At 35.7% G+C, this 22,616-nt stretch overlaps 1 protein-coding gene across 7 annotated transcripts in view; it reads right to left on the bottom strand.

The window, feature by feature from the left end:
- Positions 1-22,616, bottom strand: part of SEC24B (SEC24 homolog B, COPII coat complex component) — an 89,595-nt gene that overhangs the window by 18,475 nt on the left and 48,504 nt on the right. For 5 of the 7 annotated variants that reach the window (XM_053922420.1, XM_053922416.1, XM_053922418.1 and 2 more), the window contains 6 exons: positions 14,772-14,852; positions 11,815-12,038; positions 6,004-6,188; positions 3,271-3,373; positions 1,243-1,369; positions 246-355 (listed from right to left, as the gene is read on the bottom strand). In XM_053922420.1, coding sequence (XP_053778395.1) covers positions 246-355; positions 1,243-1,369; positions 3,271-3,373; positions 6,004-6,188; positions 11,815-12,038; positions 14,772-14,852 — 830 coding nt within the window. The remainder of the gene's footprint in view (positions 1-245; positions 356-1,242; positions 1,370-3,270; positions 3,374-6,003; positions 6,189-11,814; positions 12,039-14,771; positions 14,853-22,616) is intronic. The other 2 variants (XM_053922415.1, XM_053922417.1) reach the window with 1 other exon arrangement.

Here is a 22,616-nt window from a genome sequence, read left to right as displayed (position 1 = left end):
AAGTAATATAATCAGAAAGACAACATAGTGTAGATGTTAGTGCTCATCGTAAAACATTACTAACATCTCTTAATAATTGTAAAGTAACCTTTACAAAGAGTTTTCTATTTGTTAAGTATAAACTTTCAGCATTATTTTTAAAAATGCATTTTTAAAATTTCAAAATTAGGTCAAGAATTCAATTAACAGCAAATTACAAATGACTAATACATATCCCGAGACTAGCCTTAACGCTGAATAGTTACCATGTAATCAGAAGAAGCAATGAACTCCACGGTTGAATTCTGAACTTCTGGTCGTTTATGAGGCTCTCCATAAGATCGGGTAAGGGGGTTATACATAAATTCTTCAGGAACTAGATAAGAATTAGGAATCCATTACAAATTTAGTAACACAATCTGTAACTAAACACACATATAAACTCCTAGAAAGTGTTTATTTCTATCATTGGTATTTATATAAGGTTTACAAATAGTTCTATGAGCATCTAATGATAAAAACTAATTCCTTAACCTCTTTTAAAAAATACATATATATATTAGAAGGATTAAAAAACTTTTTTTCTGAAATTAGGTTAGAAACTGGAACATGGATGACCTTGCATTTCAGGTTTGGGTTCTATTTATTACATCTCACGTCATGAAAAAAAATCACACAGAAACACAAATTTGAAAGCAATCATACTAAGACGCCCTAAGAAATGACTAAAGGGGAAAACACACACACGCGCTGAGTTGAATGAACATAATGTATCAACAGAATACAATTTTAACTTGTCAGGGTCAAGCACGATCAGTCGGCATGACCTTACCTGCACAACCTTCACTGCACAACCTTCACTGCTTGTTTTATGAAGACTTTTTAGTTTGACCTTGCTGACAGACTGAACGAGGCCTCTCCTCGTTAGCAGTTATCCCCTTGGCTGGCTAAAATGAAGTGTTGCTAGCCTGCATTCTCTCCATTAAAAGAGGTATGAAAGTTTTGAAAGCAGTGAGGAGGAGACCGGAAAATGACAAAAATGTCAAAATGTTTAAAATAATATTAAACACACTTATTTTAAGCATCCCTCCCTGGCTGGGCAGCTCAGCTGGTTAGGGCATTGTCCTGATACTTAAGGCTGACAGATCCCCAGTGAGGCACATACAAAATCAATAAATGAATGCATAAGTAAGTGGAACAACAAATTGATGTTTTTCTCTCTGACTCTAAAAATCCATAAATTAAAAAAAATCTGAAACTCACCATCGTTGACTCTATAGCACAAATTGCATTTCCATCGACGCTGATCGATGAAGGATACAAAAGGGTTGATATATGTCCGACAAGATCGGCACCTTACAATGGTATTTGATGTTATCACTGGTAATTGCTAGGAAGAAAAATAAAGATGTTGTAGCAGAGAAACACCCCAGGACAAATGGAACACATGCTACTGTGCTCATATTCAGCACAAAACCATAATTGTGTTTGCAAATTAATGAATCATTTTAGTAAAATCCAGTGATGGGCTGAGTAACACAAGCAACTATCAAGTTTTTTCCCTCTTTTGTCATAAACTTCCATAAAATAACACCAAAATAAAGTCAAACCAAATGCACTAAAAGTTAATAGGTGACCAAAAAAGCCTGGTTGGTCAAGAAAATGTAGCTCAGAGCTCATTAGCTAGACTCAAGAAATAGCAGTGAGGATGCAACATACACCATATAAAAACACTTCGTCTTTGCATCTGGTGCTATCAGGCGCTGCTCGTTCATTAGACAGCCACCAAAATCCTGGTGGGAACCGAGGCCACAAGAAAACAAACACGATGTGCCTTCTAAAAAACACATCTCTTCATGCTTAGTTTGAGAAAAGAACTTCATATTCAATTTAAGAAATTTAGAAAATATGAAACAAGATTTAAAAATATTAAATTTATACTAATATTTAAAGCTATTAAATATTAATATAGAATATAGTATTGTCTCCTTGAATTAACCCTGATAACATCTTAGTATATTTCTTTGTTTTTTGTCTATACACAAATATTTGCATCTTTGTATTTTTTCACATATACAGTTTTTATTATATAAATAACTACATGTCACTTGTGAATAAATATAGTTAACGAAAATTAGAAAATTAAAAACTACTCAGAAGTCTCTACCCCAAAGGAAGCCACTATTGCCCATTCAGTGTATATACTCCCAGAAGGTATCACATAGACTCTGTATTTAGATAAAAATCCTCACCTGTACATATGGGAAATTAACTATATTGGTTCAGAGATAAAGGTTGTAACAATATTACAGGTTATCAAATAGTATTTTCTGCATGAATTCAAGATCCTTTTTACATAGCATAATTATTTTATTTCCTATTCACTTTGCTCCTTTCTGTACATCTTAGTATAAAGTAAGCCCCGTGAAGCGGCTTACTGACCTTTGTATCCTCGGCACATAGCATGAATGGTAGGCAAGTTAATACTGTATGGATGAATAAGAGCAAAAGAGACTCAGTAGCAGTAACAGAGGTAGAAAGCCACAGGAGTGAAAAAGCGTGAGGGAGAAATGCAGCTTGCAAAGTATAAATAAAATGTATCCCAAGTTTAGAAATTTTAGTTTAAATACAACATATTTGCATGAAATACCAGAAGTATGTGTAAAAATCCAGTAAGCTAGGTATTAAACCACAGAGACTGTGGGAACTTAAACAAGCAGTGTTTTAATTCAATAGACTTGAAGTGTCTGAACTTTACTTGTACGAAGGTTATTTGTTTAATACAGTTAGGAACTGTACATCATTGCTGGTGCTTCCTTTATGTTTAGTAAAGGACTCATCAAGTTTATCTTCTATGGCCTTTCCTTTTGAAAAACTAATCTTTCAAAATCCAGCTCAGACCTCATCACTCATAGAAAATTTGTTACTGTTCCCTGAGGAAGTTACTTCCCATACTGTACTCACTACCTAAATGCCTTACAGAATTTGATTAGCTGCATGCATTACTTATCCTGGATGTAATTATTTGCTCTTACATCTTTGTTCCCTGTTAGAGAGGAATTTCTTAGGGGCAAGGCCAATGCCTTCATCACCTCTGTATTTACCACTGCTTAGTTTAGGGCCTGTCACAAAGCTGGTGCTCAGAAAATGTTCGCTGAATTGAATTTGACAAAAAATTATTGTAACTTCAAATAAAAGATGAAAAAAGTATAAGAAAATATACAATCTAAATACTTCGCACATAAAAACCTATGTCAGTACCCACATATATTTTAAAACATGTTACTTTACCGTTAGGTCTCTGAAGGGATGTAACAACAATCCTAAAGGAAGCTTAGCTTTATTCAGTAAAACCTGTGTCTGTGGAATATTTGTCAAAGTGCACCGAAACGAACTGCAAAAAATATAAACAACATGGACTAATTAGTTACCAGAAAAAACAAACCATCCTGAAGCAGGTAGCTGCTTACTCCATTATGACTAGGATGTACATACAGCATGCACAGGAGGGAGCAGAAAACTTGAGTGAAAGGGCATACCTCTGCAACTTTAATAATTTGTTCCTTTTTAACTCCCCATTTTTACCCGTTGAATTCCTACTCTGAGACTCATCAAAGTTATTGCTTCTTTTGAAACCACCCTCACCCTTGATCACAAGTCGGAAGGAATGACTTCTCCCTCTGTGCTCTGAGATCTGTTTATGTTTCTACAGCAGGGGTGTCAAACTCATTTTTACCGGGGCCACATCAGCCTCGAGGTTGCCTTCAAAGGGCCGAATGTAACTTTAGGACCGTATAAATGTAACTAGTCCGTAACAGTTAAGCGAGAGCTCAGCGCTGCCTCTGGGTAGAAACAAGGTGCCCGGCCAGATAAAACAAGGTGGAGGGCCGGATTCAGGCCGTGGGCCTTGTGTTTGCCACCTGTGTTCTATGGTATCAATTAGTCTGACCAGCTTAGTTGGTGGTGTACCTTCTCTGTCTTTTCTACCTCAGATCAGAGATCACTGTGTCAGGACATGGTAGCACTGTTTGTCTCATACAGTAAGTGCTTATGACTTATGAAGTTGTAAGTTAAGGTCAGTAGACACAAAACCAATGAAGTAAAAAGCAGACGTATGGAGAACCAGGAAAGGAATTTTAATTAGAGTGGTTGATAGCATGCAGAGATAGCCAGATACGCCCTGGTCCAGGCTGGTGCTGTTCCTTGAACACATCAAGTTGGTCCCTGCTCTGGGACCTCTGCATTGCTGTTCAGGCAGCTTGGCACACCCTTCCCAGAGAGTCACATGGCTTGCTCTCTAACTTCATTCAGAACTCCACTCTACTGTTGAGTCTTTGAAGAAACCTGTCCTGACTCCTCAATTAAAAAGAATCGCCCTCCACTTTTAGTACCCCCTTCTTCATAGTAATACTCTGACATTTTCAGTATATACTTATTAGTTTGATGGTTCAAAGTATGCCTTCCTTAACAGGATATAGGTTGCAGGAGATTGGGAACTGTTCTGTTTACTGGTTTATTCTCAGCACCAAAAACAGTGCCTGGCACCTAACTTAGAAGGCATTCAGTATGTATTTATTGAATGAATGATTTCTCTTAATTTGTAGGCACAATTATTATTCTTGTTTTCCAGTTCATCATACTAAGAATTTGAGATGTTATGTAACTGGCATAAAGTCTCACAGCTACTTATCAGGGAGCTACAGTAAGAACCTAGGTATGTCCAACTCAAGCCTGTACTAAATTATTCTGCTTTGCTATTTTGACGAGAGGTTTTTTCACAGAAAACACATAACTAAGTAGAAATGTACACAGCATTCCTTACCTATGGATGCTTTTACACATATACACATACTACATTCACCTACTTAGGGAATGCCTAACCATTCAAAATACAAGGCCATAATCTACATATTTACAGACCTCATAGCAGCTTACACTCAGAAGGATGGGCAGCTATTTTCAACCTAGAATCAATGATTAAACATTTTTGTAACGATGACCTTGGCACTGCCTTAGGCACTGATGGAAGGTTGGTAGTCAACTGGCAGAAGAGAGGGAACCCTCAGAGCAGCTCCATTTTCTGTTTTCTGTACTGGAAACTATGTAAGATTTTGGTTGAAAAAAAAGAGAAGCTCATTATAGGGTTTTTTTTTTAAGAGACAGCAACCTATTGCCTTAAAAAGGGAAAATATTGGCTCTAAAGAAGAATACCAACTCTCTTAATACAAGGAAGAAGTAATGTTGTTCTGTGAATCAAGAGTTTACTTTTTGAGGAGAGACTCTAGGAGCAGGAGGATGTCTTTTGGGTGCAGAGAAGTAAATATCCTACACGACACAAAAGTACTGAAAGCAGCAAGAACAGAGAACTTTCTGTCTTGGAGGCACTGGGAGGTAAGTAACAGCTCGCACTCAGAGGCTATGCCAGGGCTTGGCCACCAGAAGCAAGGCAGCCAGCTGAACATCCCCATGAGGTGAGGAAATACTCCAAAAAAGGAAATCCAAATCTAAATTCAGGCTGGATCAATAAGCCTGGGGGTACTGGTCTTCATATTCTATACCAAGTGGGAAAAGAAAATTCAGAGGTAAACCATTTATCTAAGCCTGTCTTAGAATTACATAACTTTGTGTCCTTTTCAAGCAAAGATTGAAGGTCATGAAGTCGCAAAGATTCCACCTTATTTAAAAGACATCAGAAATTGTTACTGGTGAAAAGTGAGAAAAATTTTAAGACAACAAGAACATAGTTAGATTTGGGTTTCTGATACTCCTCACTCGAAAAGAAAAGAAAATCCCCAGACAGTAGGTGATGGAAATGGAACTGCATGAAGACAGAGATGGAACAGGAACAGACAACCTAAACTCAATTTACATCCAGAATGTCTATTCAAACTAAAACAGAAGTGTTCACATTAACAAAACGTCCAGTCAAGGAATTAACATCACATTATTTTTGTTATTTTTACGGGACATACAATCTTTTTGACAAAGTATATTACTTACTAAGATTATGAAATAAATACTTACTCTGGGCTACAGTTTAATTTTTTGAGGTCTAAATTCAAGTTAGGTACAGGAGCCCAAACAGGAGTCACGGGCAAAATATTCCTCTCCTGTGTGAGGTTCACAGGTCTTAGGCTCTCTGGTTGCACAGAACTCTGCAGACTCAGCCCTCCCAGACTGGCGGACAGCTGGTTCATCCCAGGGTACTGCTGAGAGATCAGTTCAAAAGAAAACACAGGAGCAATACAACAAACATGAATAAAGTGTACTGTACTATAGAAAGGATTTTAATATAAAGGGAAAAAAATATAAACTCGGTAATATAAGAATGACTTAATAGGGCAGTTCAATTTAAAGCATTCTTGAAAAAAGCCTCAAAGTAAAAATACTAAATAAGTTAAAATCTAATTAGCATGGTTAAACATCACAAAACAAAATTTCAGCAACAATGGTTTTCAACATCAAGAACTGGGTTTCTCATGCCCTGGCTGGTATGGCTCAGTGGATTGAGCTCTGGCCTGTGAACCAAAGGGTCACTGGTTCGATTCCCAGTCAGGGCACATGCCTGAGTTGCGGGCAGGTCCCCAGTTGGGGCACATGAGAGGCAACCACATATTGATGCTTCTCTCCCTTTCTCTCCCTACCATCCCCTTTCTCTAAAAATAAATAAATACAATCTTAAGAAAAAAAAAAAAAAAGAATTTGGTTTCTCTGAATACAGTTCCTACCGGAACAGCAGCATAATGCTTATATTTTCAAGTTTTTTCCATTAAATTGTTCAGGATAATGAGCATAATTGTCATAGAAATGTATAATGATGTTCAATGAGATTTGCTTTGCTTATTTTTCTGTATTACTTTTGTCATATTTTAATTTTTTATTTTTAAGTATATTTTATTGATTATGCTATTACAGTTTTCCCAATTTTCCCCCTTTATCCCCCCTCCGCCCTGCACCCCCCCAAACATCTAGCATTCCCCTCTACCCTTAGTTCATGTCCATGGGTCATACATATAAGTTCTTTGGCTTCTCTATTTCCTACACTATTCTTAACCTCTCCTCATCTATTTTGTACCTACCAATTATGCTTCTTATTCCCTGGACCCCCCCATTCTTCCTCTCCCCCTCCCCACTGAAAACCCTCTATGTGATGTCCATTTCTGTGATTCTGCTCCTGTTCTAGTTGTTTGGTTAGTATTTGTTTTCATTTTGTTTTGGGTTTTTTTTAGGTTCAGTTGTTGATAGTTGTGAGTTTGTTGACATTTTACTGTTCATAGTTTTTGATCTTCAATTTCTTAGATAAGTCCCTTTAACATTTCATATAATAAGGGCTTGGTATTATATTTTTAGTATTATGAGTTCATGACTTTTTATTAAGTCAAAGTGATGTAATGAATTTCAGCTATTCATTTTGATGCGCAAACTGTCCAACTTTGGCAAGTGAGCGCTGGCCCCAGTGTCCATTTGATATGGGCCAATTAATCTCTGGCAGCTCCCTTGCTTTCCAGCATAACATTTTCTACTATTCCTCCTTCTGACTTCAAGTTAATCATTTATACAAAAAAGAATCTTGGTTTTTTTTAAGCAGAGATGGTACCTGAAGAATGTAATCTAGGTAATGTTCAATGGTAGTGTGCTATTTATTTCTTTCAATTTTTACAATAGGTAGAGATACAAAACATACATTTTAAAATAGGGTGAAAATAATAAGTTCACACTGACATTTCCCAAGATATGGATATTTTAATTTAAATTCTTTCAAAGAAAAAGAAAGAAAATGAAAAAAAAAAATAAACTCATTTTATACCTATATCTCTCTTATCTTTTGCTGAAAATCTTCATGGTAACAACATCATTACTTATTTGTTTTATCCTATTATATACTAAAATAGTCTCAAAATAACAACTATATTATTATAAATGTAAAGTTATTAAATTAGATGTACGATTTCTTTGTAGTTCTTTTATCCTTAGATTATATTTCACTGAGAACATACAAAATACAGGGTTTCAACATTAACTAAAACAATCCTTTTATCAGTATTAGACTGTATCAACTTGATAAGCAAGATCAGTTGTTTTTGTTTGCTTTTAATTATAAAGATTGCATTTTATCTTTTTTGACTTAAGGGTTTTTGAGTAAATATAACATTTCTGTAATTCTAATGTCAAAACTTTACAGTAAGGTATATTCCAAAACATCTTGTTTCGCCCTGATTTCTCCTCCAATAGTTAACTATTTTTATTATTTTTGGTTTCATCCTTCCATTGTTTCTATTTATAAATATAAACTAATACATACACTACTCTAAATATGACCCCATTTTTACCTTAAAAAAAAGTGGGGCAATAATTCTCTGTTTGTACACAGAGATTCTCCATACCCATTCTTTTTTACAGTTACTGAGTACTCCATTATATGAATGTACCACAGAATTCCAGCCAAATGCAGAATGATAAATTCAGAAAAATCACTATTTTAGAACTCATACTGAAATAAACAACTGAGGTAATGGTCATCAGGACCGGATGATAAACAGACATCAACAGATGGTGAAGCCACTAGGCAAAAGCTTAATGAGGAACTACGGAACGAAGGGATCAGGCTGTCACGGGAAGAATCCACTCATCAATCCTAGCACCACGAAAAGTGAGACAACCGGATATTATTATGAGGTAAGCAGAACCAAAACAGATCATATTTTGGCTTAGGTAAATAGATAAATGAAGTAATAAATCAGAATATAATTAAGCCAGTAGATCTACTATCCAGTCTATAGAAAAAGGAACAGAGTGAAGAAGTTACACGACACCACAAGAGATAATCAGTCAGATTCAGAACGTGGGACACTCTATTCTAAAAAGTGGGAAAACAGACCCACATTTTTTAAAAGATAAAAGGCATAAAAAATGAGGTAGAGGTTTAAAAAATTTTTTAAATTAAGAGACATAAACAAATACAATTGGTAAATCTTGTTTGGATCTTAATTTGAACAAACCAATGAAAAAAAATCAATTCTGAAACAATCAAGCTAATCTGAAAGTGAACTGAATTTTAAACAATATTTAGAAATTATTGTTAATTTTGTTGAATATGATAATGTGGTTATGCAAGAAATGCTCTTTTTCCATCTCCCCCCAATCCCTTCCCCAGGATTAGCTTTTAAATCCTCAGCAAGAAAAGGTGTGGGAAGAGGGGCCGGGGTGTGGGGGTGGGGAGGGCTGGTGGTACTAAAAGAGGTAAAAAAAAAACAAACAAACAGCAAAAGGTGTTTAATTCTGAACCACGAGGACTTTAGTATACTCAGAACTAAACCTGGTCTTGGACAAATGATTTCACTTATCTGACTCTCCACCTCTTCACTTAAATGATGAAAGAAGGTGACTGTCTAATAAAAAACATCAAAATTCCAAGCAGTGCCAATGATGGGATATAACTGGAACTCTCACACACTGCTAATGAAGGCATAAATCTGAACACCCGCTTTGGAAAACCGTTGGGCAGTAACCACTGAGTCTGAACATACAGAAACCCCACTTCCAGATATACACACATTCACTGTAAAGATACGAACAGAAATATTTACAATAGTACTATTAACAATAGCACCCAACTGTAAATTTACCCTAATTCCCCTCAACTATAAAAAAGTTGTGGTATATTTACATAATAGAGTACCATATAATGATGAAATGAATAAACCATAAGTGTGCAACAAGCATACTGTTGAGCAAAAAATTGTAGCTAAGAGTATATAGAGTATGATTCCACTTACATAAAGTTTAAAAGCAAGTAACTAACCTGGTTATTAAAAGTCAAGACACATGTCAATTCTTGTTTGGAGGGTTAGTGACTAGAAAAGGCACGGGAGGCCTCTGGCTGTCGGTTCTGGGAGTGAACAATTTGTAGAAATGTATGGAGCTGCATGCTGTTATTTTATGTACTTTTACATAGTAGGGATTACATTTCAGTAAAAACGTTTAAAAAATAAAAAGTTGGGAGTAGGATGATCTCTAACTGCCTATTTCTAAAGCTTTGGCTTTTTAGCATGCTCATTTCCAATGTGATTAATAACTCAAGTTATTTTTCAGTCTGTCTTTGTCCCTTTATTCAAACTTCTCTGATATAAAGCTAGAGTATGAAAGGGATTGTGATTACAGAATAGAATGAAGCTGTATTTTAAAATCTAGTATATTAAATATAAATTTTTATTTTTATTCCAAAGACAATCTCTTAACCTTTCCAAAATAACCACCCAAAAACCATGGGATAAGAATGATATTTCCGTGGCGTTGGTGGTATAGTGGTGAGCATAGCTGCCTTCCAAGAATGATATTTCCCATTCTCCTGTGTCAAAAGCTGGCAAACTTTTTCTGCTGAGGCTTAGATAATAAATATTTTAAAATTTAAGAGTCACATGGTCTCTTTGGCAACTACTCAACTGTACCACTGCAGTACAAAAGTTGCCATAGGTAATACATAAAAAAAAAATTTATTTACCAAAGTAGGCAGCAGGCCAGATTTGGCTAAAGAACTTTTTCCTACGTCATTGTGAAAGACCACTTTCTATTTCAGAACAATATTTTTTTTCCTTGTCCAACACTTCCTTTAAGAGCCAAATTCTTTCTTTGTACTTAGTTTTCTTCTCATTAAAATGTACAAGTAAATGATATATTATGACCCCAAATAGCAATTTGCCTAAAGTGCACAAGTCAGACTAGAATGACTAAAAAAAGATGCTTCATCTGGACCAATAAAGCCATAAAGAAAACCTAACAAAAAGGTAGTCAGGGGAGTCTGTACTAACTGTATTTCTCCAGTGCCTCTCCCAGTTTTCTTCTTCCTTCTGAGCCTTAATTCTATGATTCGATTCCAGAAACAAATGGTTTTACTACCTCTTTCTCTCTTTCTTTTTTTAAAGACTGTATTTATTTATTTTTAGAGAAAGGGGATGGTAGGGAGAGAAAGGGAGAGAAGCATCAATGTGTGGTTGCCTCTCATGTGGCCCCCACTGGGGACCTGGTCTGCAACCTCTATGTGCCCTGACTGGGAATCGAACCGGAGGCCCTTTGGCTTGCAGGTTGACACTCAATCCACTGAGCCATACCAACCAGGGCTGATTTTACTATTACTAATTTTTATTCTTAGTTCACCTAAGATGATATTTCTGTAAGGTTAATCTACTAAGAGCAGTTTGCAGTTTCCTAAAAATTGTAAGTAGAATGCTGTTGCCATTTCAATCATTTCCTTATATTTTATTTTTTCTCAATAAATATAAATGTAAAATACTTACTGTTCTGTATTAAATTGGGATGGTATTTAAGAGGTGAATCTAAACAAGGTCACGTCAGAACGGGTCACAGTAGTAGATAACGAAGCACTTCTGTATGGGGTGGCTCTCACCAGTTATATGTTACAGCTAATAGGTGGAACCAAAATCGTAAACTGTATTTACACCGTATCATTCTTTTTGAGGAGGGAACCAGCTTAGTAGTACAGAATTTTTTAAAAAAGCTTAACGTTTACTTTAATTTCCTGATTATAAAATTAATATAATGCACATTACCAGAGACTCTGAAAAAAGTACAATGAAGAAAAATCATAGCTAATGGTCGTGATCCAAATTTAACCTCTTTAACAAGTTAATATTTATAGTTCCTTTTATCTTTTTCTATTTATGCACACACATAAAAACTGGAATCAAATTCTACCTGTTTGATCCAGGCATATCTGTATTGCATCTACGATCCATTTGTATCACCAGGGATTTGTCAGAATTGGTAACAGCTTCACAATTTGTAGAAAGGCAGTGTCTTTCCACGACTAATACATACTTGAGCATACTGCTGGAACCCAGAATACGCTGGGCTACTGGGCGGTCCTCCAGAACTCAGTGGTGCGGCAGCATTCTGGTAACCAGGCTGAAGAATAGGATAACCGTATCCAAATGGTTTAGACATTTTTGAAGGCTGAGAGGCAGCTGGCACTTGAGCTGGAATAGGGTCAGGTTCGGGAGCAGGATCAGGAGCAGGACTGCTTGCTGATGAGGAAAGCATATCTAAGAAAGGGAAAAACATGGTGTTAACAACCGAAAACACGACTGTATAAAGACTTGGCTCCAGGGAGAGCCATTATCTTTAGCATTTCGCTTTAACTTTTTAGTATGAGAAATTTTGAACACATACAAAAGTAGAGTAGAATAATAAACCCCACACACTCATCACTCAGCCTTAGTAATCATCAATATTTCGCTAATCTTGTTTTATATGTTCCCACGCCATCTTTTATTTCTTACAGAAGTTATTTACAAGTAAACATCATTTTGTATAATTTTATGACAAATACCGTATTTTTCAGACTATATGACACACCTAGGTTTTAGAGGAGGAAAATATGAAATATGGGGAAAAACCCCATTCCACCACCCCTCCCCCGGGAGCCAGGTAAGCTACATTTGGATTATAAGATGCACTCCCATTTCCTCTCAAATTGGGGGGGGTGCGTCTTATAGCCTGAAAAATATGGTATTTCATTCAGCTGTTATTTCTAATAGATAATGCCTTTATGTTTCATCATACATATAAAATACAGTTGTTTTTTCTTTTATTCTCTCAGCAGGAATGGGGCTAAAAACAGAAAACAAAGCAAAGCAATAAAAAGGGTGTCGACCACTTTTTACTAACTTGCCTATTTATTTGACACTGCTATTTATAACAAAAAAAAGTCCATGAAAAAAGTGGCATATTTCTATAATCTCTAAAAATCTGTATTATTTGTAGGGGTAAAATTGTGAAAGTATGAAAGACAGTATCGGGAATAGTGTCTAGCTCCTAAAACAATGGTGTGTAATAGATGGCCAGCAAAACGTAATTAGTTAATTGAAATTGTGCCTTCATTTAAACTTAAAACAAAAATTTGATTCTTAAATGTGTCCCGACCACAGATCGAACCTGCAACCTTGGTGTATCAGACAATGCCCTCATCAACAGAGCTACATGGCCAGGGCCTGTTATTTTTTTTTCGAGTCAAATCTATAATACAGATATATTTAAATCTGTCTTTCATGTAAAAAAATTATGTTCTTCACCAGGAATAAGACTGTCAAAAATATGTTCTCAAAAACATCTGACTTAATAAAACTTACTTTTTAAAAGTTTCTTGAGGAATCACATCTTTCTACTGCCTCTGTTGGCTCTAACTTTAAACACCCATTCCTGGATGTTCTGCCGTCTATCATCACGTGCTCATCTATCATCACGTGCTAATCAGGCAAGGCTTGGCTCACTGGCTTTCTAGTCACCTCCCAGACCTCTTAGAAGGACAAGAGTGTCAACACAGTATCATCCTTAAATCTGCTGCTGGTCTCTCCTCACGGTGATGGGACTACAAGGTCTCCTAACGTGACATCAGTGTAAGAAATAAATAACTAGAGTCATAAACACAGAGGTCAAAAACTTTTCCTCATTTTTAAGAAATGTATGATATTTTATACATTTCTACAGTTATAACATCTATCCTAGTACCTGACATATAGTAAACGTTCAATTCATTTAAACTTACTGCTACCATGCGCACATTTTCCTTAATTTTGGTGCAATTTAAACAGCTAGAAAACTTGCTGTAGCTCACTCATTGTCAAAGCACAGTTCATAACAAGATTAAGATCTGTTGATAAACGAATACAAACAAACCAAGGTCTAACTCCAAGACCCTGATCTTTTAACTACACCACACTGCACATTTCACTTAGGTTACTTTGAAGTTCACGAAATACTGTACAGTTAAAGTATTTAACTTTCAAGTGAATGAAGTAACTCTTTTGGAATATTTTGATGATAGCAACTGCTTTTGGAATGGTCCACTTCTTACAAACACACACAAACAGTGGTTCCTAGGGGAAAAAATCTGTTAACCATGAAAGACTAAGTTGCTTCTTTAATTATTCTTGAAATATTAAAGGGTGATTCTATACTGAGCTGAACAGATTAAAGTTTTCTACTGAATCATAGGACAATGACAGCAAGGTACTCCAACGTTAATGCTGAGTTATTACCAGAGTGGTAAGAAATAAAGAGAAGGGCAAAATTACTCGTTCTGTTAGTCCTGACATTTGGACTCATGAGAAAGAGAGAGAGAAAGAGAGGGAGAGCAGGTGTGGTGGTCAGGTGACAGGAGACAGGCCAACTAGGAAAATCACCGTACAAGATATTATAGTAAAAATGACTTTAATTATAAAAGTTAAGTTTGTATTTTTTCTTTCAATATTATCCACCACTCTTATTTCTATGTAATGAGCAGAGTTATTTCCAGATATGGTTAAAAGTAATGCCTCCAAAAACTACATCCAAGTTGTTTAATCTATTTACCTGGTGGAGGTGGCCAGGAGCCATAGGGGGAATAAAAAGTCAAAGACCTACTATATTCAGAGGCTAGTGGGAAGGAATTCAGGGACCTAAGCATGAGAACAGAAATATAAATATTTAAGGTGTTATTAGCATTAAAAAAAAAGGGAAAAGGAGAGAAAAATTATTCGCTATAAAAGACTTTTAGAAAGAGGAAAAAGATAAAGGGCATAATAACAAAAATAAAATAATAAATTTACTTAGGCCTTCCAGAAAAAACATTCATAGTTATATTAATAATTAACTCTATTAAGGCTGAGAAATAGCAGAAAAGTATCTTTTTGTCCTGTAAAAAAATACCTTGTAATTATGTATAACATACGTTCATGTTTGAAAGCAGTTGAGGCTAACTTTCCAAATAAACATTGAACAAGCACAGAGCCAGTTACCTGGGTAGCTGCCTCCTTCTAGGGCATCGTAACTGTTGGGCAGTGGAGAAGCACTGCTTGTAGTGGAAGAGCTGTCAACACCTAGAAGCAAAACCAAATGTCACTAAGTTTACAATGACAATGTCTCTTAGAGCAGCCTCTGGCACTTTTAAAGAAGCAGCTTTGCTGACTCTAGTGAAAATGTAAGATGACTGACGTTTAGAGACATTTTAAAAGACATAAATTTCTGATATAAGGATATGAAATGAGTAGGGAGAATACAGAGCTGATGAGTGGAATAAAACTGGATCAAACACATGTGATAACATCATAGAGAACAGATGTCAAACTACTCAAATATAAATATTAGAATGATAGAAATGTTCATACAGTTACATCTCAAAAACTTCATCTACAAAACTGCAAGCTATTAAATATATTTTATCAGTATTAGGATATTTTGAGATAATTACATTTTAATGACTTTTCTAATAGCACAGCTGAATAAAACCCTCATAAAAGAGAAGTCTATGGGTTGGGTTGCTACCTAGCCTGTTACTAAACTTTTCTATGCCTCAGTTTATTCATCTGCAGAATGGAGATTACATAGTGCCTGCCATATTTAATATGGTAATACATACGAAAGGCACTCTACTCAATCGGTTGGACTATAAGAATTTTTATTATGTGTGTTCAGTCAATCTGCAAGATTAAGAGAAATGGTCAGTGGCAATTTGTGATAAGATTTAGTTATGGGTCACACAGATAATAGAACATACAATACATTTCTTTCATTCACTCAACACAGAAATAATTTATTGAGAGCCTACAGTTATCGTAGGCAAATATGCTAGAGTATATAGTGAAGAATGAAACCAAAAATGCACATGGTTTGACTCTTGTGTCAGAGATACTGGTCTTTTTCACTGTAAGACAAAATTCTGTGGTACAGAGATGATCCCTAGCTCTTCATTTTTATTTATTTTAGAGAGGGGAAAGGAGGAAGAAAAAGGTGGAGAGAGACATTGATGTGTGAGAGATACATTGATTGGTTGCCTCTCGCATCCATGAGCACCTGGCCTGCAACCCAATGCTCAATACACTGAGACCCACCAGCCAGGGCTGATTCCTAGCTCTTAACAACAGTATTATAAATGGGGTGTAAACCACAGTTTAAGTTAATTTTCAACTGTGATATAAAAAGCATAGGTATGCATAATTACCTTATTAAATAATGTGGGAAAACCATGTGAATTAAATATGTTGACTCATGGCATAATAGCGAAAGCTTTTTGCGTAGGATGATTTTACTACCAGCAAAGAACAGATTTGGAGCAAAAGACTGCAATTACATTAGATTCTGTCTTTTACTTGCTATATAACTTTGGGTGAGTGACAATCATCAGTACTCTCTTCTGTAAAACGAGAACAATTAAAAAAATACCCTCTGTTCCTTTTTAAATGTTCTTGTGAGGCTTAGACGAGACACTGGATATACAGTAACCTAGACAAATTATGAGGACTACAAAGTAGTAAGCGGAAGACACGAAGTGCTTTCTTTGTGATAACTAGAAAAATGGTGTACATATGCCATCACTTGGAAGAATGGGAAGAAATGGCTCTTCCTTTTTGTTCTTTATACTTGTGAATTTATAACTAAAGAATAAGGCCAAAATCTGAAAGAGCATTAAAAACAACACACCTACACACAAATATCCATCTTTATCAGTAGATGAATGGATGAACAAAAGATGGTATATCTATACAATGGGATGATATTCATCTATAAAAAAGAATGAAGTCCAAATACGTCCTACAATATGAATAACCATTGAAACATGCTAAGTGAATGAAACAAGTAAGACATAGAAGGTCACACATTACATGATTTCATTTATATGAAACATCCAGAATAGGCAAATTTAGAGATAGAAAGTAAATTGGTGGTTTCCAGAAGCTGAGAGGAGGGGAAATGGGAAGTTGCTACTTAATGGTTACAGTTTTCCTTTGGGATAATGAAATGTTTAGTTAGTACATTCGTAAGTTAGAGCTAAATAGAATTGCACAAAAACCAAAACGATACAATCAGATAGAGCTGACTGGCGGTTGCGCACATTGTGAATGTGCTGAATAGCACAGAATTGTACACTTAAAAATGGTTAGTTTTATTATTATGTGAATTTCACCCTAAAACAAAACAATATGCCAAGATATTTTAATGGGGAAAGAATATTCTTTTCCACAAATAGTTCTGGAACAACCAGATATCCACATGCACAAGAATAAAGTTAGAACCCTTCCTTCCACTTTACACTAAATTAACTTAAAGTGGATCACAGACCAAGATGTAAGCACTAAAACTATAAAACTCTTCGAGCAGAGGAGTACCGATCTTTGGAACAATTATACCAAGCAAAGTACTGCTTTCTCCGTACCAGCTGATCCAGTGGAACAAAGGCTTTGGTACTGTCCTCACCCTTAAACCTCACGTAGGCCCAATTCACCTCAGCCACTTCGCACTGCAACTACTGATGATAAACTCTCTGAGAACAAATGGGGATTTGAATGTAGTACTTGGGGAGAACTTTCCCTCTTTCTTTCACTGGCTCCCTGTCACACACTGAAAGAAGAAAAGGAGGAGGAGGAAGACAGGAAGAGCTGAAATCTGAGGAAGTAAGGAGAACAGATCTTAGTAGCTCAGAATCCTTTAAGTGGGGGGGAAAGTATCAGGGTGCTTTTAAGCCTTTTAAAAAACGCTTAGGCCCTGGCCAGGGAGCTGAGGTGGTTTGATACACCAAGGTTGCGGGTCCCATCCCCAGTCAGAGATCATACAAGAAGCAACCAATGACTGCATAAATGAGTGGAACAAAAAATTGACATTTTTATCTCTAAAATCAGTAAATTGAAAATAAAATAAAAAATAAAAAGACTTAAGCTGTTTCTCCCTAAAACACAAGCAACATGGGTCAAAGATGTCCAACGTACTGTCTAGTGTTGCTCAACTTTAACTTAACCAGATGGTTTGAAATTGTATTTCCTCATAACTTACATAAAACATGGAAAAAGTCTAAGTCAAATTCCATCTTCCCCATTTATCATTTGAGAGGTAATGGACAAGACACCTAACACTTCTGAGACACTTCTTATTTGTAACAACAACAGATTTTAAATTAACAACCCCTCCACAGGGCTACTGTAAACATTAAACAGATGTTTGCCAGACTCAGGAAATGTTCTTCATTTTCTCTCTTTCCTCCGCCCCCCCCCCCCCAAACAGTACTACAAATGGGAGGAAAACGAAAAACAAGACAGGAACCACCTGACCGATAAAGCCAATTGTTTTTTCTCAGGCTTCAACCAAACATCCCTTAACACTTATCACTGCTAACCAAATTACTCCGGATTTGTAAAAATCTCCCTCTTCAGCCTTCCTGCTACCTTAGCCCAAGAACTCATTTTTGTCACCAGATTAATCTAAGAGCCTATAGTTTCAATATGACCCAACGAATTCTTTTGTAAGGGATATTTCTAAAATGCAAATTTGGCTGTTGTTTTCCCAGTAAACGCCTTCAGTGACTCCTCACTACCTTCAAGATAAAATCCAAACACCTTAATATGAGGACAGTAATAAGGACAGTTAGTCCTTACTTAACATTATTTTCTGTGACTTTAAGTGAAACAGTGTATAATGAAATCAATTTGACCACAGGCTAATGGATATAAACAAGAGTTAAGCTCCTTTGGTATCTCATTAACTTTATAATAAAATGATATTACTCAAGGATCTGCTGTACAAGGTTCTCAAAGATCTCCCCAGCCATCCCACCTGGACTCATACAATTCTTCTGGTCACTGTCCTTTGCAGACCATAGGTCCCAAACTCACTAAAGTTCCCCAAATGGGCCATCTTCTCTCAATCTTCTTGCTTTAAGAAGTATCTCTGTCTCTCCCCAGATCCCTCACCTGCCTAATTACAACTTCTCTTTTAGATTCAGCTCAGATATCCCCTACTAACACCCCTGAGAATCTTCCGAGTCATCCTACCCTACATCTGGTTCCAGATTCTCCTATATATTTCTATAAAACACTATCATTAACATAGGACTCACTATAATTTTGTTTTATATGTCTTCCATAAAGACATACTCCATATTACTGATTAAATACTATACATCTGTAGCAGGCTGGCAATAATAGAGCATTTGCAAATGTTTAGTACTTTAGTTCATTAGTTTACAGCTAGCCTAGACACCCAATCACCATTTGAACACAATTTCTATTTGAAAGTACCTTTTGAATTCTACTCCAGACACTGGTACCAAATCCCCTGCCATTTTAGCTCCAACACTTTGCCCTCTCTCACCGGGTGGAAAGATGGGGCTTCCAGCTAGCTACAGCAATCACACATACAGTATGTTTGCAAAGTGGATGTTCATGTAACAGGTCTACCTGCAAATACAGTACCACATTTTCTGTTTAATGTAGATAAATACCAAAACCCCTCAAACTAATACTTTTCTTGATAGCATGAATATCCTTTTATATCCTTTACAGACTCAGGAACTGGCTTAAATTTATAAAATTAAAAAAATATATTAAATATGCATTGAATTCAATGCATCTTTGCTTATTTAAGCAAAGATGTTTGCTTGTTTAAATAATAAAATAGTACATCCATTAAAGGGAAAGATAGGGTTGAACACTTAAAAAAATTCTCCTGGTGGGGAGGAAAGGGGAGATGTTGGTTAAAAAGTACATTCTCCCAGTCATAAGATTAGTAAGTTTGGGCCCTGGCCAGGTAGCTCAGTTGGTTAGAGTGTTGTCCCCATATACCAAAGTTGCGGGTTTGATCCCTGGTCAGGGAACATACAAGAAAATCATAATGAATGCATAAATAAGAGGAACAACAAATTGATGTTTCTCTCTCTTAAAAAATATCAAAAAAATAAAACTTAAAAAAGTATTAAAAAAAAGATGAATAAGCATGGGAGAATCTAATTTACAGCATAGCATGGTGATTATAGTTAATAATCCTGTATTACTTACTTAAAAAAAATTCTCTTTGGAATTTAGAGCTAAGTAGGCCAATATTGTCTGATTATCTACAGGAGTCAACTTAACTTGTTCTGTATCAAATTACATTGCCTTTAACATATCTGAGCAAACCATAAACATTATCTCTGATGCAGTGCTTGGCACTGAATAATTACTATTAGCTTGTGTGAAAGTCAAACAAAAACTGACTAGCATCTTAAAACTAGCATATGAAAAATACAAAATGTTTTTTTCCAACATCACTTCCAAAATGTAGCATTCCCAGAACCACAGGAGAGAGCTTCCTGTTGTTTGACCCCTTCCCAACCTGAATATTCCCTAAAGGGCAGGTCACAACAGAACATTAGCTGATCTAGGGACAAGAGCGGGCCAAAGCCTGGAGTCTGAATCAGACTTTGTTTTTTTTCCCTCCTTCTCTTTTACTTGATTTCACTTCTTAATTTTTCTTTCACTGTGTATTCCCTTTCACTCCCATTTTGAAGTTAGTATTCCTTACCATTAGGAGTATGACAGTACTTGTCTGCATTATTGTGGCTAAAACTAATGGAAATTCTACTCTAGCACTGACTGAAGGAGTGGATAGTAGTGGGCTGAGTAAGTTCAAAAAGGAGAGAATTTAAAATAAAAACCATTTTCTTTAATGTTAAATTTATTTTCCAACAATTCTGAATTTTTAGACATTTCTAACAAAATATGTCTGTCCCTAGTACAAAATCCTATTTTAGCTTCCAAATATGAATTTAATGAGGAAAGTTTAAAAAGGAAGCCTAGTTACAGCATGTAATTTAAAAAATATAATTAGATGGTTTTAATATAAAATCAGAACTGAAATAAAATAGTTTTCTTTTAAAACTGAAAGTTTAAAATAAATATTCCTGATCTTGGCTGCTGGACAGACCTGCTGTCAAAGAAACCGGGCACCTGAGTAAGTGAAAAGCTACAGTCAGTACACAGTAACTCTGAAGAGCAGTGGTACTGATTTCCACACCTGCCAGTTGATATTTCATTACTGCTCAGTAAATTTTTTCAAAATTGGAGAAAAATTCGACATAACCTAAACACACAAAAATCTCATGACTATAGAAAATTAATTAACACTGAAATGCTTAAAAATGAGAGCACTCCAAATCTCTACTTTATAGAAATACTTCCATGTAACCCATCTGGCACATATAAAAGTATAATCACTGTGTTGTACACCTGAAATTAGTATTTCATGTCAACTATAACTAAAAAATAAATTTAAAACCTATAAAAAGATTAAAAACGAAATACTCATATGTAATCCCCAAACCAATGCAAGCCACTTTATTTTATCTCTTTTCATATAAAAAATTATTGTAACTGAGTAGAATTTAAAAAAAAAAACAACTAAATTTCATTTTAAAGCTAGGTTTTCTTTCCATTTTTCATTCTCCTCCCTGAGAATAATCTTTCATTTTTCAATCAACAGAAATGATTTTCTTTTTAGAAACCATGCATGGAGAACACCAGGATTCTAGCAAAAAATGTGCAAAGTACAGTCGTACTATTTTGCAGCAAAATAAAAAAGGCAGAGGAGGATGGCAACATGTGAATATACTGTAGTGACTACATACCGCCACCCGTCCTTTCCTTCCCTCCTACTCCAGGGCTGTGTTCTCACTAGGAGAAGCCTTTCTTTTCATACCTTTCTGGAGACAGAGAACTCAGTGTGCATCACCACTGTGCTACTTAGTATTGTACCACCAGACAAATGGTACCTAACTTGTTCAGACCACAGTCAACTCATCTGTAAAATGGAGCCAATTATCTCTGCCTTCTAAAATTGTGGAGAAGAATAAACTGAGATAAGAACATGATCTCATCTCAGGGCCAATGGTAGTAATGATCATACATTACAATCAAATCTTGGTTTCTAAAATACCCTTCTCCTCTAAAGGAACCAGGACTGCTTGGAGAAATGTCTCATTCTCCAGGGATGCAGCAGTGTAAGTACAAGACTAGCTGGGAACACCTTACTGAGGCCTAAGGTATTTAAATAAATGCTTAAAGATTCATGGGAACATTTAAAAAGACAGTGTCAAGGAGATGCCACTGGCCAAGTCTAGGATAAGCTGTTACCAAAATAACTAATGACAATAATGAATTATAACCCACTGTGTAAAATAAGAATCCATGAGTCAATATGAACTCAAAGAAATCAATAAGGGAAAAGGAAAAGTTCTTCCATAATGAAACCTTGACTAATAAATAAAGAATACTGGAATTAGAAAATCATTAACGAATGCGAAAACTAGTGACGTTTAATAAATGTTTAATAAAGAACAGAATATTTACGTAGCATCAAATTAATTTTTAATTTCAAGAGTGAAAAGTAGGACAAATTGAAGAACCTAAGCAGATACCATCTTAATCAACACATCAAAATTAACATCATTAATGTGGGAACAAATTGATACCATGTGCCTCCGACAGAATGCACTCATGGGACATTACGTCAGTGAAAATCCTGCCAAAAACACATGATTGGAACCGAATCATAAGGTACATCAGATAAACCCACACTAAGGGTCACTATACAAAATAACTTCCCTATATTCTTCAAAAATATCAAAGTGAAGAAAAGAGAAAGAAAAGTTGAGGACTGTTCCTTTATAGTCTAAACAGAAATGAATACTAAATTCAATGCACGACCTTGGATTGAATCCTTTGGCCATGAAAAGAGGTACAAAAGATCTTACTGAGACAACTGTTGCAATTTGCCTATGTACTATGTACCAGACATTACTGTATCAGTGTTCAGTTTCCTGACAACTGTATTTTGTTTAT

Source organism: Desmodus rotundus, chromosome 4, assembly GCF_022682495.2.
Source record: "Desmodus rotundus isolate HL8 chromosome 4, HLdesRot8A.1, whole genome shotgun sequence".
Lineage (NCBI taxonomy): Eukaryota > Metazoa > Chordata > Mammalia > Chiroptera > Phyllostomidae > Desmodus > Desmodus rotundus.
This window is presented reverse-complemented; position numbering and strand designations above follow the sequence as displayed.